The sequence below is a fragment of the Erpetoichthys calabaricus genome, chromosome 8 (genome assembly GCF_900747795.2).
Source record: "Erpetoichthys calabaricus chromosome 8, fErpCal1.3, whole genome shotgun sequence".
NCBI classification, from domain to species: domain Eukaryota; kingdom Metazoa; phylum Chordata; class Cladistia; order Polypteriformes; family Polypteridae; genus Erpetoichthys; species Erpetoichthys calabaricus.
Genome location: NC_041401.2, coordinates 61,652,856 through 61,671,425, shown reverse-complemented (window position 1 = coordinate 61,671,425; position 18,570 = coordinate 61,652,856). Strand labels below are relative to the sequence as shown.

Genomic DNA, 18,570 nt, shown 5'->3' with positions numbered 1-18,570 from the left:
TAAAAAAAAAAATATATATACATATTAAAATGTACTAAGTTGGTATATGGGAAAATGCATTTTTAACGATATTTTCATCTTTATTTTCATTCTACTTTTCCAGGTGTTGTAATTGTTTAATTAATCCATTATTTACTAATTAGTGGGTCTGATGCTAAAGTAGTTGCAGCCTTTGATTATTCAGTGTTTGCTAGCATGTCTGCTCTGTTAGTTTTTAATTGTTATCATTGGATACAATGAAGGGAGCAAACTGCACAGAGAAAGGGCAAAATATAATGAAATCAACAAAAGAGAGTTAAGCATTTGAAGCTAGAGCAAAAATAGCACTTCTAAATGTCTTATAGATGTAAAAATCATGCTGCTGGGCATTTCTGAATGTAGAATAAGAGAAGAGAAAAATACCAGCTAATTAAATGAGATCAGTGGTATTAGGTGTTGTCACTGATTGTGAATCTGGCAGGAAGAAAAGCCTGCAGCCGCAGTGGGTCCCCAGGACCGAGTTTGAAAACCCCTGATCTAAAGTGTTGAGTGTTGATGAAATCATGATAAGGTGTTAGTAACAGTAAGATTTATAATTTTGAGACTTTCTGCTGAGGCCATTCTGATCCATTGTGTTCATCCAGAATTTTCAGTTCCCTAAAGTTCACTGAATTTGTTAAGCCAATGGACGAAATGTCCTACTGAAAATGTTATTGTTTGGCTACAGACCAAATAACTCTTAGTAAGGATCTTCCACAGTAGGACATGGCTTTGTATGGTGATAGCTGCAGGAAAATGTAACTGAGGAAAATGTAAAACTAGGAGATGCTAGTCCTAAAATGGAAAAGTGTGTCATAAGATCAAATTCTGCTAAGCGCAGTATTGCCCATTTTGCACTATTTTATATGCCACAGAGTTGGCTAAATTCCTTTCTTGCTGTCCATTAAAAATAGCTCATACTTTTAATTAATTGCTTTTAAGATGCTAGTAATTGTGTGGTATGGCTCTACATCAAGTTTACATTCACCCAGTCTATTGACACTCATACACGAAGCCATCCACAGATGGGGTTATAAAGTGGCAGGGAGTGTAGCAATGCCTGTATCAAAGGGCAGAAGCTAGAGAATATATTGGACAAGTAGCCCAATAAAGCTCTTTATCCATCCATCCATTTTCCAACCCGCTGAATCAGAAACACAGGGGTCTGCTGGAGCCAATCCCAGCCAACACAGGGCACAAGGCAGGAACCAATCCCAGGCAGGGTGCCAACCCGCCACAGGACACACACAAACACACACTAGGGCCAATTTAGAATTGCCAATCCACCTAACCAGCAGTCTTTGGACTGTGGGAGGAAACCGGAGCGCCCGGAGGAAACCCACGCAGAGAACATGCAAACTCCACGCAGGGAGGACCCGGGAAGCGAACCCAGGTCCCCAGGTCTCCCAACTGTGAGGCAACAGCACTACCCACTGTGCCACTGTGCCGCCCTAAAGCTCTGTATTTATTTGGTAATTACATATTTATTGTAATTCAGGCTTCATAGAATATTACATTAAATATCATGAATGGAATTAGAAGTGTATTATAAGCTAACCCCTCTGTTTGCAGAAAATTGTTCAAATGTAGTTTGTTGAACTGTGTGGAGCATTCCTAGTCAGAATAATAGGAGTTATAACTCAAAACAGGAAAAAGTGGGCAAATATGTAATCACATCCATTCATCTGGCAAAAGGTCTTATTTTAATGAATAATAAAAAAATCTCAACAAATGTTTCTAAAATATATCCATCTGTCCATCCAGTCTTAGAACCTGCTCGATTCAGGGTCAGGGCGGCTTGAGTTAATCCTGGCATTGTTAAGAGCAAGTATGGAACCGGCTCTTGTCAGGGTACAGCCTCACGCACACTCACCTAAACTCACTCATGTGGGGTCTTCAGTTAAGATAAAACAGATTTCAAGGGATGTGGAAGGAAAACTGGATTACCAAAGGGAACAACATGCAGACATGGGTAGAACATTCAAATCTCACACAGACATCAAGAAAGCTGAGCTTCAAACCAAATCTCCTGGCGCTAACCATTAGAGAAGTTACTTTTAAGCATTACATTCTTGAAGTTTTGACCACAGTTATGCAGGGTCTGGACAATGGGTGGATGGATTTTGACATATGAACCTCTATACCTGTATACCGGTTCATACATTAGCTTAAAAACAGCTTTTGTTGTCCTTGGGATATTGATTATAACACTATGAATGTTTTCTAAATTGGTATTGTCAAAAAAAAAAAAATTAGAAACATTATATTTGTCCACAGATTCAGTGCATATTATGCTGTGTTTGCAACTTTGAACTGAATTTGTGTTCAGTATTATTTTTTTCCTTTTGTGCATGCATTCTCAATTGATCCCTTCTTAATTTTTCTGTGTCCTTCACCAGAGCTGAATGTCTACAGCGAGGTGTGTCTCCATCAAAAGCTCACGGTCTGGGATCAAATCTAGTGACTGAAGTTAGAGTCTACAACTGGTTTGCTAACAGAAGAAAGGAGGAAGCCTTTAGACAGAAACTGGCAATGGATGCATATACTGGTGGGGCATCTCACAGCATGAACACCTTGTTGACCCATAACTCTCCACATCAGGCACAGTCCAGCTCCTCTCCTACTAGCAAGATATCCGGTAAGCACAGATTATGCTTTATGTATTGTGTGTTAAGCATACTTCATTTTGCTGGGCTAATTTACAAAATGATAAAGAGTGACCGATGTTAATCAAAAGGACTGAAAAGCAAATGAAGCACAAGGTTATTCAAATGAAGTAAGGTTTTGCTTTTTTCTGTATGAGACACTGAGACGACTTAGCTAATAACTGATTAAACAAGGCTGATAATCTTAATGGTCTCGCCTTGTTTGTCATGTATTTTGTGTTCTTTTCATAATTCTGTGACAGAAGTAAAGGTGCATGCAGTTGTTATTAAAATAAAATAAAAACCCAAATTATGGTTATATTTCACTTGTATTATGTTGTTTAAGAGTGTAAGGGTTAGCAATGCCTTCTCACGGCTCTGCAGGTCAGGAGGTCAGGTCTGGTAATTTTTTGTATGGAGTTTGCACATGTGCGCATTCTTCTCTTTGTATATTTCACTTCCCAAAAATATGCTTTTTCGAGTAGTTGGTCTTTCTAAATTGTCTTTGTATTTTTGAAATGAGTGTGTGCATGAGGGCACTCTGTGATGGAATGTCTCCTCATCCGTGTTTGGTTCCTGCCTTGAGCCCAGTTCAATTGGGATAGGCTCTGGATTGGCGATTCTAAATTGGCCCTAGTGTGTGCTTGGTGTGTGGGTGTGTTTGTGTGTGTCCTGCGGTGGGTTGGCACCCTGCCCAGGATTGGTTCCTGCCTTGTGCCCTGTGTTGGCTGGGATTGGCTCCAGCAGACCCCCGTGACCCTGTGTTCTGATTCAGCGGGTTGGAAAATGGATGGATGGATATCTGTTCTCTGTGGTCCTGCACTGGATTAAGCAGGCTTGACGACTGATTTGAGTATGACTGTGTGTGTGTATGAGTGTGCGTGCATACGTGAGTAGGCCCTGCAATACTCTGGCACACACTCCAGGGATTTATTATGCCATATGCCCACAGCTGCTGAGATAGGCCCTGGCTGACCTGTGACCCCCTATTTGGCTTAGGCAGGGTTTAAAATGTTATGTTATGGTATGGGGGCAGCACAGTGGCAAGGCGGTAGCTCTGCTGCCTCGCAGTTAGGAGACCTGGGTTTGCTTCCCGGGTCCTCCCTGCCTGGAGTTTGCATGTTCTCCCCGTGTCTGCGTGGGTTTCCTCCCACAGTCCAAAGACATGCAGGTTAGGTGTATTGGTGATCCTAATTTGTCCCTAGTGTGTTCTTGGTGTGTGTGTGCCTTGCGGTGGGCTGGCGCCCTGCCCGGGGATTATTTCCTGCCTTGTGCCCTGTGTTGGCTGGGACTGGCTCCAGCAGACCCCCGTGACCCTGTAGTTAGGATATAGCAGGATGGATAATGGTTGGTTGGTTGGTTATGGTATGGTAGAGAGCGATGTCTAATTTAATTGTAAATGAAGATCCATGTTAGAAAGGACGTGTGGCTAGTGCTTCTCTTTTATAAGTCAAGTATACACCGTGGTATTCCATTTACACAGATTACTACGTATAGGTTAATCAGACAGTTTTTGCTTTGTGAAATGGCTTGAATGCATACAAAAAGTGTTACGAAATATACCCAGGTTAAAGGTTGCCACAGCTAAGGTTTTGCGAAACCTTTGCAGGACATGTTGTGTGGTGTAACACACCTAGGAGATGCAGATGACAAATCTGCTTTCATGTGTTTAACAGGACATGATTAGCATCGTTCTTGAAAAGGAAATCAAATATATTGTGCTTTAAAGTAACTCTCCTCAAAAAGTTGGTAAATTAGGTGCTTTTGAGACACCATTCAAGACCAGGTAATAGAGTCTGACAAGCAATAAATAAAAATGGGCAACAGCTAGAAAGAACAAAGTGTCAGAGAGGTTGAGTAAGTTGTAAGCGTCTTTGTAATACTAAGGGGGTCTTTGAAAAAACATTGAAAACAATCCACATTGTCCTTGCCATACCTGCAATCTACACTCCAAAGTCAGCCATCCGCTGAGTTAAACAAAGGAAAAACAGAGATTCACAAGCTCAGAGGTCAGGCCAGGGTCACCTTGGGGTCAACGGCTCTCCCTGACAAGGGATAAGGGAGGGTTTTAGCCCATTTGGAGAAGAGCGCTAAGAAAGCAAAGGGATGCAGTTTGATATGTAGAGCAAATCATACCTTGCAGCAACCAAAACAAAACCGCAAATTCGTACAATCACAATCATTTTTTCTGTATATAGGGCATAGTAAACTTTTTGGGTTAAAGGATACAAAGTAAGTTCAAATAGGCTTAATCAGGAACTATTAACATAGAACAAATAAGATCTTGAAAAGTAATTTAGCATTGCATAAAATTATTTTTTCAAAGCTGAAATTGGTAGACTGGTAGACGCTAGCCATTTCAATACAAGCCTTGCATTTATTTAACTTTCTTTTAAGTATGCCGTGTGTACTAAAATACGTTTTATCCCACATAGAGTATCCTAATTCACATCATCTTCAATTTTAAACAAATCAATGCACATCATGAATGTATAACACAAATGGAAAATTCAGTTAACATTACATTTATGCTTGCTAAAGTGGCTAAAGATGTACTCTGGGATAGTTAATAAAATTTATTTTTTTTTTTCTATGTTAAAAGAATACAGTAAAGCCATGTAATATGTGTCTCCTATTTTTGGGTTGTAGAAATATTTCTATTTGTTATTTTAAAAATATATTTTTCCAACTCAGTAGTGAAAGCACAAAATATTTCAAGTTGTTATAGTGAGTTTAATTTAAATGAGCATTGGAAATGTTCAGGAATGTCAAAGGAGCAACACATGAAATATAGTCGATTATTGTTAGGCATTTGAAACAAATAGGGAATGTAAAGGTGTCTGATAGGGTTGGTTGTTTTTAAAGTGCATTGGAAAACATCTGCTGCATGTATTACACTTGTAAAATTACATTGGGTTTATAAGAGCTGCAAGAACTCAGGCTTTGATGCATTAGGCAGTGCAAGTGAATGGCAGTTAATCTTCTATGCAAATGTTTTTTAAACTTTGTAACAGATAAGGGATTAAAACACAAAGGGAATACTCTGAGTGCAAGGAAAGTCCTCACTTACCAGAAATAAACATTCAACACTGTGGTTACTGGGTCTGGAAGAAGAAGACAAGTGATTTTAAGAAAGGTGCTAAAACACATATACCTCATATTACATCTTCCAGACTGAGAGGGGGACCTGGTCAGCACCGCTGCCTCACATCTCCTGGTTCAGGAGTTTCAATCTTGCTCATGTCTATATTAAGTATGCTCAGTTTTTCCTGGTCTGTGTGTTTTGCTCTCTAGGTGTTATCCGTTAGGTTGATTTGTGATTCAAAATGAGCTTTTTATGTCTCAATGTGTGCGTATGCCCCACTTTTTGACTGGAGCCATGTCCTTTTATACTTAGGTTTTACTCCAGTTTTCTAAAACTGTGTGTGTTAGGTTATTCGATGATGGTATAACCAGTTGTGGCTGTAACAGAGTGACCCAATATGCCCAAGATAGGCCCTGGACCTCATTGACCCTGAATTGTGTTATCTGGAACTGGATATGGATATATAGATATAACACAGGATAGTTAAGCAACGTGCTCAGGATCATACAGTGAGTCACAGGATGGAAAAGAATTGCTATCTTTGTAGTTTGAAGTCTTAAAGCATTTGAGTATTTGCCACACAAAACACAATTTCAAACCACTGCTCATGTCAAGTATTAAGCAAAGTTCTAGCACTCGGGTCCATACAGATGAAATTATTGATGGACCACAAGCAGTGGAATCAGCTGAGAAAGCATTGATGCCAGATTACTAAAGTAACAAAGCTGAATCCCACCTCTTATAATCTTGTTATGAATTGATTTTCATTGTGAAAGAAGTCAAGGTTAAGTAAATACATCCATAAGGCTTATCTAATATTGAAAGAAAGGTAATGGTAATTGTCTGCTTTTTTGATACCAGAAACTGAACTTTTATTAATTCTGTTATGCATAAAATAATTATTTGATATTTAAGAGTCAAAACAATAGCTTTTATCAGTAGATCTCTAGGGAAGGGTTGGAGAACAAAGTCAGATTTTTTCTTAAAATAAACTGTGGATGTTCATCTTGCGTGTCTTGATCCATCAAATGTTTTATTGCTCGGACACCAACAGAGTTGATCTTGTTTCACATACTGCTTAGACCTGTGTCAACTCAGAAAAGTACATTGTGCCTTTTTCTCCCAGGTCTCCCCTTAAAAAAAAGAGACATCAATCATAGCAGTCTGCAAATGCCACAATAACTGCTTACAGGATATTCAGTGGTCCAGCTGACCAAATGGTGACCCCTATATGTGAGATTAAAAGAATGGGGAGGGGTGTCTCACTTGGTCATGGATCGCTTGCTTACAAGGTTCCCTGCCATGGTACCTTTAGCAAAATCAGCTGTTTTCCAATGTTGGACCCTAGATGTAGCATAATGTCCCAGCAGGCATTCTGCAGTGTCGCTATGACATTGTCTACATTATGCATGCTTAATTGACAATTAAACCCTCACTACGATTCCCCCTTTCCTTTGAGAGGGTCATTGTCTTTTCTTTCATAGTGTACTCATTCACCCCAAGGGGCCCCATTGTTTGTAGCATATTAGAAAACTGTATCCCCCACTGGTTCATTTATCTCCAGAGGCGTAGAGATGCCTTCAGCCTTTATTGGTTTCATTAGAGAGCCTGTAATGGAGAGCAGACCCAACCAGCAGGCGCTGTCCTGTCTATATAGCTCCTATTCTGGCCAGACAGAACTGATGAGGGCTACAGCTTGAAATGTAAGGAGAAAAGAAAAAAGACGACCCACCAGAAGGAGTGCAGTGGGTTCATTATAGGGTCGTACTCAGTAAAGGATACTGTATTCAGAAAGGGAAAATATTACATTGTGTTTTGGCCGTAGTCTTCATAGAAAGAGAATTGTATTTTTTAGAGATTCAGTGTAACTTTTCTTAATTATATTAGAGCGGTCATAGCTGTTTAATTAAGTCAATATAAAATACTGGTGTAAATATGATTACATAATAAAGACTGATGCAATAGAAACTCTCAAACCATTTTTTCACTACTGAATAACAATGTGTTATATGTAGGAGAACTAACTTAATTATCTACAGTCTTTCAGGTACAATGTTGCCTGCGTAAAAGCTGTCATGTAGATGAACGAACAACAAATATTGCCCCCACATTATCTCATTATTACAATGATGCTTATTTCATAATGAAAAATGTAGGCTCTACTTATGAAACATAAATCAACTTTTAGTTTATCTCAGGACTCTCACCCTCTACATATCTCACATTCAGCTCTCATAATTATATTACTGGGCTCTGTTCATCTGTTATCATAGGAAAAAGTGAAAGTGACTATAATAGCAAGTTGTACCACTGATATCTGAGCAACGCAATCCAGAACTGTATATCTTAATAGTGGAAAAAGTTACGTGGGTTGTTTAGTTAAAGCAGAGCAATTGTAGATAATTCACCTATTTCCTTTCTTATTGTATGCGTGTAAAAATTATATATTTTGCCATCCCCTTTTGGACTCCTTTCTTTGTAGAAGCATCCAGGCTGCTTTGGCCCCACCTCTATTCCTCAATGTGCTACTTTTGATTACTTGTTTACTGAGACAGCCTCCTGATGCCCTCACTCAAGGTGGATTGTATAGACTGACCTGGAAAAAAAGTGGGTTTGTTGTGAATGAAATCTGATGCCCAGCTATACTTGTTAAACATGTAATGAGAAAGAATCGAACTGGGGTTCCAAATTTGATCAACTCTTTTTGCTTTATTTGGACAAACAAGTTTTCTTACAAAATGCCAAAACCAAGCACAAGGAAATATGAAAATAATTTTTCTTATTGGTCACTGATGAAGGCCATATCCACACTACTTTAAAAACGTAGACATTAGTCTCTGTTTTCACCTTTTGTCCAGACTACCCTGGTGCTTTCAACCCCTGAAAACTGAGACTTTTGAAAATGCTCTCCAGAGTTGTATACTTCTGAAAACGCAGCATCAGAGTTGTTATGTAAAAGAGTGAAAACACAGATTTTCAAAATCACAGATCTTAAATTGGGCTCTGATTTTTTTGTGCTTATTACCGGTACATAGATTTTACACAGCCCTTCCCTAAATTGATTCTGCTTTTTACAACATCTCATTCTCTTTTTGGTCATTCATAGCAGACACAGAAGAGTTGCTTTCCTTAGTGCATGTTGTGTTGTTTACCCATATGCATGTAAATTGTGTTTTGTACAGTTTGAATGATGCATGCATGTGCCTTACAGTTTTACGATAAATCCCAGCAGTGTTATCGTCTCTTCTAGAATCTTTCCGCTGATACACATGCCTAGTACAGGTGAAGGTCTACATCATATGTGTTTTAGTGTGGATGGAGATATTTTCACATATGATGAGAAAATGTTAGTGTGAATGGAGATCGTTTTTGTTTAAAAATGCTGTTTTTAAATGAAAGTGTATCATGAGTGTACAAAGAAGTGAACTAAAGAAAACAAATAATGTGACGAACCAGACACAAATAAATGTAAAATGGCCCAACATGATGTGTTCAAGTGGGTTCAAATTCTAACATCACAAAACTTTTGGAGTAGTGATCTTAAAAAGGTTTCTAACTGGCAAAGACATAATTATGAAATTGGGAGATGAAAAAGCTCTAATGGAAGAAGACAGAGACCAAAAAGTCAATGATCAAGTTCAAAATCCAAAGAATCATGGTCAAAAAGGCCAGCAAATGGTGTTGATACTACTTTGTTCTGCCCCTAGCTGTTTAACAATGCAATCATTTATGTTTTGTAGTAAATCCAATACTCAGATCTCAAAAGAATTAAATAAAATAATGTGTCAAGTAACTTCTGCGTAGCAATTGTAAATAATATGGCTGTGGCCATGTAGTAATCAAACCAAAATTGTTCGATTCCAGCCAAGGTTCCTCCCCTGTGTTCTTTGCTCATTTTTATTCTGTTGTTTATGTCAATATTGTTAGTCATTTAGTTTTTATGTATCTATGTATTGTCTTTTATGTTCCATTTGTTTTGTAAGTGGTCCACCAAGAGGCAAGGCCACCTGTCCTCAGCCCTAAAAAGATACACAATAGTAACCTGAACAAAGGAAGAAAAATGAACAAAAAGACATAAAATGCCTTTTGAACCCTGGCTAAAATATAACAGAAATGGCAGTGATCATACCACAACAAGAAACAAAATGGCTATTTAATTAATCTCAAAAACAAAATGTACAAACAAAATACACAAAAATGTGTTATAGGAGTTCATAAACCCAGAGTATAAAAAGTGCTTTCCATTCCAACCAAGGCGGTCTTCCCAGCATCATAGGCCCTGGGCAAAGCAATATGCTGGGTCCCCTGTTTTCATAGCAAAACAGAAACATACTTAGCTATCAGAAACATCATGGACCCCTATGCTCCTGGGGTCCCTGGCCAGTGCCCATTGTGCCCTGATTCCAACCAAACTGCATGTTCTGTGTTACAGAGAACTTGGCAGGAAGGACATTGTTTATATAAGGGGGTTTGCTATGAAGAATCACAATATTCAAAAATGAATCCCAGTATTCCAGAAATTAAATATTTGAAGAGATACGCAAGGATTCTAAACCTAAAGCCAATTTTTGATTGCATCCAGAATACTGGACAATCTGGAACAATAACAACTTATTTGTGTGTAGTGCTCTTCACTGAGTGCAGGCGCAGAATTCTCAGTTAAAATGCAAGTATAGATTATACTAATCGCTAAATACAGAACTGGTATGCATATACATGCAGATTTGTTAAACACACAAAGAGCAAGGTAGAAGGAAGTGTGCAATGTTGACTTTCATATCATTGCAATAGTGTCATTATGTTTTGCAACTTCCATTTGTCCCGTGGCAGCAAACTCGCTAGTAATGGAATAAAAAAATACCTAAAAATTGAGGTGACCATTAGAAAAATAAAGTGGCACCCACCAAGTTGTGAAAACGACCTTAATTCAAAAAACTAATTTAAGACACAAACAGACAGAAGAAAATGACAAAAACATGTAGAGTAGGCACAGAGAAGAAAGTAAAGAGGTTTCAGATCATAACATTCCTAATTAGATGGCAGGTCCTGTCTTTATATGTCTTTGTTCCAGCATTTTCTTCACATTGCTCTTGCTCGGCGAAACCAGCAATATATTTTAATGTGCAAAGAACTTCATTTAATGAAATCTAAAACTTTGTGCGACCACTCTGACTGCAATAAATCTGATTAAGAATACATGGATTATGTCTTTATAGTGTAAAACTGTAGAGACACACACTCCAAACCAATACTGGAAATGTTAGCAACAACTTGAGCCTGAGGATGGTTTCTTTAGGTCAGTTACATTTGATGCTTTGGATCCACAAATGATGGGAGCCATGACAGAGCCAGTATGAACAAATATCAGCCTGAGCCCTGACTGCCCAATTCTACTTTACGTTTGTGGTAACAGTGCTTCCAGGTTTGCCTATCAGAGCGCCCGCCATTGTTAGCACAGTGCAAGGGTATCACCTCGTCTTGAATCCATTCCAATGTAAAGCTCTAAGCACTAATCAGCCACTAGTCTGTATAAAAGTTCCTTTAGTTCAATTGCTTTCTTCACTACCAAAAGCCTAGAAATATGTCACCGTACTGGATTTAAATATGTCAAATATACTACAAGAACCTTTAGCCTCAGGATAATTCATTCTTTCTTTTTATCAATTCACATCCTTTTTAAGAGACTGCTTCCTTAATTGCTTCGCAATCACATCATTCAAAAATGTCATTTAGCTGGGATAATTTCAAGTGACAATGTATCCTAAACTGGAAATGCTAATTCAGCTTCATTCACACCTGTATGCTTATGGTATAATAGTCACTGTGAAAATACGCATTTTGACATAAATAATTTTGTGACTTTTAGCAGGTAAGCTTTAAAATCTTTGATCTTTGTTCTGTTCCTTTCATTAAGTATTCCTGCACTGGCACTTGAATAAACATGGGAATAGCAGCAAGTTTAATTACACTTGTCCAAAACTGCTGAGACAAAAACCTGCTGGTACGCCTGCTTTACAGCGCCTTGCAGCTGTGCCATTGATCACGTCATGTTTGACCTCATTTCAGCTGGTAGTAGGAGGAATGCTCAAATTATTGAATGATATTTGTTGTTTATATCAAAAATATTATTCTCTGTTTAGAGTCAGAGAGTTGGAATGTTGTGCTGATATAGAATGCAGAAATATCCCATAATCTTGCAAAAAGCTGGAACAGCCCCAGGACAGTTAGGACTGGATCCTACCAGGCCAAAATTAAAAGCCTGCAGAGGACAAATTGCCTGTGTTGTACCTGACTAGGTTTATGGGTTGTGTTGTGACTCTGAGAGGCCAAGCCCTGCATTAATTGGGTTGTTTCACTTCTTCCTAATATCGCAGCCATTGAGAGTTTTTGTTTGCCTTTCATTTTGTGTATGTTGCATGGATTCCCAGTTGCTGTAAACTGAGTAAACTGTGCTTCAGAACAGCTTATCAGTTTCAGGCGGAGTTTTCTTTTGAAACAAGCCCTGCCTGAGAAATTATGCTTTAGTGTGAATTATTTCCTCCTACTTCAGAATTGAACAAACAAGGCAGGGCAACTCACTTTCTGTGACATAGATTTTTTTTGTCTAGGGCAGCCATAACTTTCTTTTGAATTAATGCTGTTGGCATTGGCCATTTTTCTGTTTGGATTGTGCTTATGACTTAATTTCTTAACTTGAAGCTTGGAGTCTCTACTTACAGGGTATTTTTTTGGCAACTCTGTATTATGTATATAGTACTGATGTCTGTCAGACCTGTGAGGTAAAGACTAAACAATTTTGTTGACATTTTGTATTTTTTAATGTTTTTCTTAGGTAAAGGCTATGCTCTCTGATTTGTCTTATATGGTAATGGGGCATTCAGCTCTACAACTGTACTATAGTGTTAGCTGAGTTATATTCATTTCTGATGTCTGTGGGTAGTGCAAGACTGAAGACTGGTGGTCTTCCATTCATCCATCCATCCATTTTCCAACCCGCTGATTCTGAACACAGAGTCACGGGGGTCTGCTGGAGCCAATCCCAGCCAACACAGGGCACAAGGCAGGAACCAATCCCGGGCAGGGTGCCAACCCACCACAGGACACACACAAACACACCCACACACCAAGCACACACTAGGGCCAATTTAGAATCGCCAATCCACCTAACCTGCATGTCTTTGGACTGTGGGAGGAAACCGGAGCGCCCGGAGGAAACCCGTGCAGACACGGGGAGAACATGCAAACTCCACGCAGGGAGGACCCGGGAAGCGAACCCAGGTTCCCAGGTCTCCCAACTGCGAGGCAGCAGCACTACTCACTGTGCCGCCCCACTGGTGGTCTTATTTTTCTAAAATTAATTTAACACTTTCAAATCGGAGCTCTCTAGGTGTATCTGTTAGTAACTTACTGCTGTGTAAGAAGACCTTAATAAACAATTGATTTGCTTTTAATGAACCTTGCAAAGCACCAAAGACATCACTTTAGACTTGCCGATACCTGTAGTGCATCTATTAGTCACTTACAGCTATGTAACGCAGGCTTAATAAAGACTTTTTCTGAATTACATACCTATAAGTGATTAATGTACTATAGCAAGAAGATAAAACTTTTGTTCTAAAGTGCTGCTATTAATTTTTCACTCCACATCTTCTCATTTGCAAAGTAAATGTGTGGCTTATAAATTTTTTAATTAGATATTCTTTTTAGATATGATCCAATCTGATAATTTCTTTTTCAGTTAGCAAAAGTCCAAGTGATACAGTAAGCTACCATGGGTCAATGTTCCCTGTAAAGGACTTGCAACCCAACCAGAACTGGCATTCATGACCCTGAATTCAGCTATGAAAGTTTGAGATTGTTAAGATGTGTTATTTTGTTAGTATATTTCACACTGTATGAAAATTTATTTGCTGTATTATTTCGCTAGAAGATTGTGCATGGTTTTAACAGTGCTGTACAAAATATAGATTGATTTATAAATATTGATATGTTATAGAATTCTGTATTCAAAAGTCTCTTTGAATGAATTATTCTTATGCCATTAGTGTTGTTTTGGAAGTGATGCAGCATGATGGTATATTAGTATGAAACAGCAGTTTGGAGTTCAGTTTCTAGTCTGGTCAATGTACTTGTCGGGCTTCTGTGGGTACGTTTGTTTTTCTCACATTACAGAATTGTGCATTTAAGTTTGATTGAATATGTTAGCCCTGTGTGTAGAGCAGGTAGGTTCACCAGTGTGCCTTGGGATGGGCAAGTGACCCGTCTGCCAGGATTTTTCAGTTGCATTGTATCTTACGTGGCTTAAATAGGCTTCAGTCCCATTGACCCTGAACTAGATAAAGAGGATTCGAAAATGGGTGAGTGATAAAAATGGAATTGTGATATAATCACTTGGTATTTATTTTTGCATTGAATAGGGCATGAAGGTATGTGGAATTCACAAAAAGATGCATGCAAGGTCACCAGATGATCATTTGTGGGCCCAGTGTGTACATAAGGATGCCATGCAAACTTAGCGTCTCCTCCACTAACTGGTTCCCAAGTGACAGCTTGTCAGCCTTGACTCCCTAAGAAGACAAGAAGCCCCCCCCCCCCCAAAAAAACCCCCACCCTTATAGGGAAAAAAATGTAAGAAATCTTGAAAGGGAAGTCAGAGAGAAAGCGAGATGGAGAGAGACCCCCTGCCAGGTATATAGGTAGATGAATCTAGTTATTAATGGCAAAACGCAACTGTTTTCTACCTTTTAAGATTTCTCGTTCTGCTTCAGTCAGATGAATGCTGCAGAGGAATATGTAGAAAGCATAATTTTTAGCTGACAGGATTTTTGTCAGCTTTATTGAAGCAATTGTAAATTTTACTGCTAGAGCAAAGAGGGATGGGCTTGGAGGCATTAATCACAGTAAAAGATTTTTATGGTGGATATAAAGCACCCGACATAGTAAGTAGGCAAGAGAATCATGGGTGTGACTAGGGCAACCTTAGGTTCATAATGGTATGTAAGCACTCAGCTCCAAAGTGTTTACAGTTTAAATAAACATATAGAGAGTTTAATGTAAAAGGATTTTGGATCAGCTATAATATAGTTTAACCTTACTGATGAGCCTAGATTAACAGGTACAAATACACAAAAAGAAATAAAATTGCAGTTGGCATGTCCACGTGGGTTCAAGACAGAAGAGTGCTGTTGAGAAAAAGACGACATTACTTCACAAGTACTGTGTGTTGCACAAAAAGCAATAAAACACTTCCCTGTTTCTCAGGGCCCACGCCAGCCGCTTTTTTCTAACGCAATGGAAGTTGAGCCAATTACCATAAAACCTGATTAAAATTGTTGCAATTTTTTTGCATAAGTTGTTTAATACATTTCCAATGGTCAAAAATCACTACAGTCAACCTACTAAATTATCTTACATTTCCTTGACCCGTTAAAAAAGTAACATTTTAAACTATTTTAGCAATAGACATATATTAATTCAACCAAAGCAATATATTGCCCTTGCAAAAAATAATATAATTTTAAATTAAATTGCTGTGGATAGGCATGTCTTTTCAGTATCTGAACCCATTTATCATATTTCTAGATTTGCCTTCCACGAAAAACAAATGTATGAATTTATGTGGATGGTGTTCTAGAAATAGAATTGAGGGGAGTCTGACTGAAAGCTGATTTTTTCCTTTTTTGTCCCTAATCTCATTTTTACTGTTCAGCAGGGATGCAACTAATATTACTAGCTGTCCAGGCACACCATTAATTGATAGTTATGTCACAGGGTATTAGGCTGAAAATATTATTAAGGAGCCATGCTTCTGTCTGAAAGGTGACCCTGAATGTAACAGAAGTGATCCCAAGCCACCAACGGCCATTTAAAAAAGAGCTGAACTTGGCCCTCTAGTACGAGGCAATGAAATCATAAAATGTGTGAAAACAAACAAAATGGAAAAGCTATCAGTACAGTCTGTGTAGAAAAAAAATAATAAAAAGCAGTGCATAGAAAACGTGTATTTCCTGCCCTTGAGACATTTTTCTTAACCCTTCTGTATTCTTTAAATGACATTTTAACAAAGATGTGAAGCTTTGAATTCCCCCCTTCTTTAGCAAGAGAAGCATTTAACCTTTAACAGGAAACACATAAATGAAGTGTTGGTTCAGATTAGATGCAAGGCAGGTAGAAAATGCTAAGCTATGTGACATTAAGGCAGGCTCCTAAATTGCCTCTGGCAGAAGGGGGGAAGCGATAGATGAGAGGTGCAGGAGGACATAGAAACTGTGTGTGTGTGTGTGTGTGCTTTTCTGATTAAAACTTTAAAGCTGTCAAATTTTAATAATATTAATAGAACTAGGGGGGTCAAGCCCCCTGGCACCTTTGGTGCCCAACTCCCAGTTGCAGCCTGGTAGGCCGCTCTACTTTCTGCCAAAATCATGAAATTCTATAAATATGTAAAAGAAAAATGAATTATTATTTAATTAATTTTTAATTATTAATTAATTATTTAATGTAAAAGAAAAATGAATTATTATTTAACGGTGTAAAAATCATGAAATGAGAATAAAATATTTACTGTCTTACCGATTGGAGTATTCCCATTAAACTGAGGTCCACTATGCTCAATGAGTATTTATAAGAGACTAAATAAATGATCCATTCATTTTAACTGACGTTCTTATAGATAAAAAATGTTGCACTTTTAGGCTTAGGATTTTATATATGGAGAGTAGATTTTAAATACAGGCAAACTGGGTTAACATTCGTACAACAAGTCTATACTGGTGATATTAATGAAATCAATGAAAGTTATTATAAAGCGTTATCAATTTTATTTAATTAACATGTATTTATGTGACCATACTGTATTAATCATTCTAACAGAACAGAATGAGTTAAGCTCCGTCATGCTCTCCATACACATTTCTGATAATACAAATAGACAATCAGTGATTACTTATGAAGCTTTTGTCGTTATGATGGATGGGTGGTAAGACAACAAATGTAGATGGTCACATTCTTTTCTCTTCTTGCTAAAACCAATGATAAGCATTTGGTTTAAACACATAGGCTACAACTAATACACAACAAAACTCGTAACAGCACATTCAGATGGTGAGATTATATTAGGGCTTCACAAACCAATAGCCAGCAAACTGTCAAGAACATGAAAAAATCACAAAGACAGTACAAACCCAAATGGTGTATTGCAGTTTGATTTAACTCATGGAGAACTGATCAAGTAAAACGCTGTAGGACTGCGTCTACTCATATCGCACCAGTCTGATCACAAGGCTACAGTATACAGATAACATCACACTCTGCCTGTTGTGTAACTTCTCAGAGAAATATTTTATGCCACAAGTACTTTTTAAAAGGTAGGTAACAGGTGTCAAAACATAGCTCTTTATGAGGAAGAGTCCATCCTTACACATTTCTGAATAAATCTGAGAGACTTTTGCACTTGCTGTAATTCAATGTACGGCACTTTACCAGTTGGGTGAATGGTGCCTAAAGGATTTAAGACCCTATAGTTGTATTCACAACATGCTCCTAATATTAATTTATATTTAAAATTTTCTGCTTCATTTTTTCAGGGGCATACTTTAAAACAAATTGTAAAACCTTTTTATATAAATAGCATTGCTGTCATTTTGATTATACTGTATCACCAAATAAATACAGCAATGAAAGTGCTATTAGGTAGAATAACTTTTAAACTGAATAACAAATAACATTAATCATTTCAGTTAACTTTTTAAATAATTGTATGTACAAATATTCCGTTAGAACGTTGCAAGAAAGTTTGATTTTGGTCAATGAAGCGTAAGATTACAGTAAGTTTTAACTTCCAGTAATATCCATCCATTCATTTTCTAACTTGCTTATAGAATTTAGAACTGTGGTGCACTGGAGCCAAGCTTGGCAGCACTTGGCACAAGCTGGGAACCAACCCTGCCTGGGGGTCAATTTAGAGTCGATCAGCTAAGCGAACATGCCATGCTTGTGGTGTACTGGTGAAACACACACCCAGAAACGAGGCCTGTGTGAGTGAGTGTGCCCTGGCATTGCCTTACATGGCACCAGGACAGCCTCCAGCTTCATGCAGCCCTAAAACTGGAATGAATACAAAATGCATGAATGAAAGCTTGAAATCGCTTATTCAGTGATACATCTAAACAAGCAGCATATGCAGGCTGAATTTGTTTTTGTGTTACATGAAATTCAAAAAGTAATAATGAAAAAAAAAAAATGAAGCAATCGACTATTACAACGCTTTATTATTAACACTTTACAATTACTTTCACTCATAAGTCAATAACAAGTAATACATAATGCTTACCAGATTATTAGTTCTAGCAATTGTTAGAAATGCCATTAAATGAGAATTCATATGCTGTATTTTATTTTACCTTTTATTAATAAGTCATTAACAAACATTACATAATTCTTCTTTATGCTTTCACAGATCATGTAGTCATTAATAGTAGATTGCCTAATCTAAAACTGAAATTATTCATTCTCTGTTAAGGTTTGTAAAGGTTTATTAATGAAAGCAATGGAAGTTATTATAAAGTGTCATGAATCTTTTTATTTAACATTTGTTGTAATACACATTCTAACATAACCGAACACGTTAAGCTGTGTCGCATTATCGATGCACACCATTTCTGATAATACAAATCGATGATCATTTGTCATTACTGCAGATTGGCGGTAAGACGACACATGCAGATGGTCACATTCTTTTCTCTTTGTGTTAACACCAGTGATACGTAATTGGTTTAAATGCAGAGCCTGCAACTAATGCACAGCAAAGGAGCCAACAGCACATTT

General features: G+C 37.9%; 1 protein-coding gene across 2 annotated transcripts in view; it reads left to right on the top strand.

Annotated features, from left to right (window-relative positions):
* The window catches only part of LOC114655533 (hepatocyte nuclear factor 1-beta-like), a 50,201-nt gene that overhangs the window by 11,400 nt on the left and 20,231 nt on the right, over nucleotides 1-18,570 (top strand). For both annotated transcript variants that reach the window (XM_028806606.2, XM_028806605.2), the window contains exon 4: nucleotides 2,418-2,656. In XM_028806606.2, coding sequence (XP_028662439.1) covers nucleotides 2,418-2,656 — 239 coding nt within the window. The remainder of the gene's footprint in view (nucleotides 1-2,417; nucleotides 2,657-18,570) is intronic.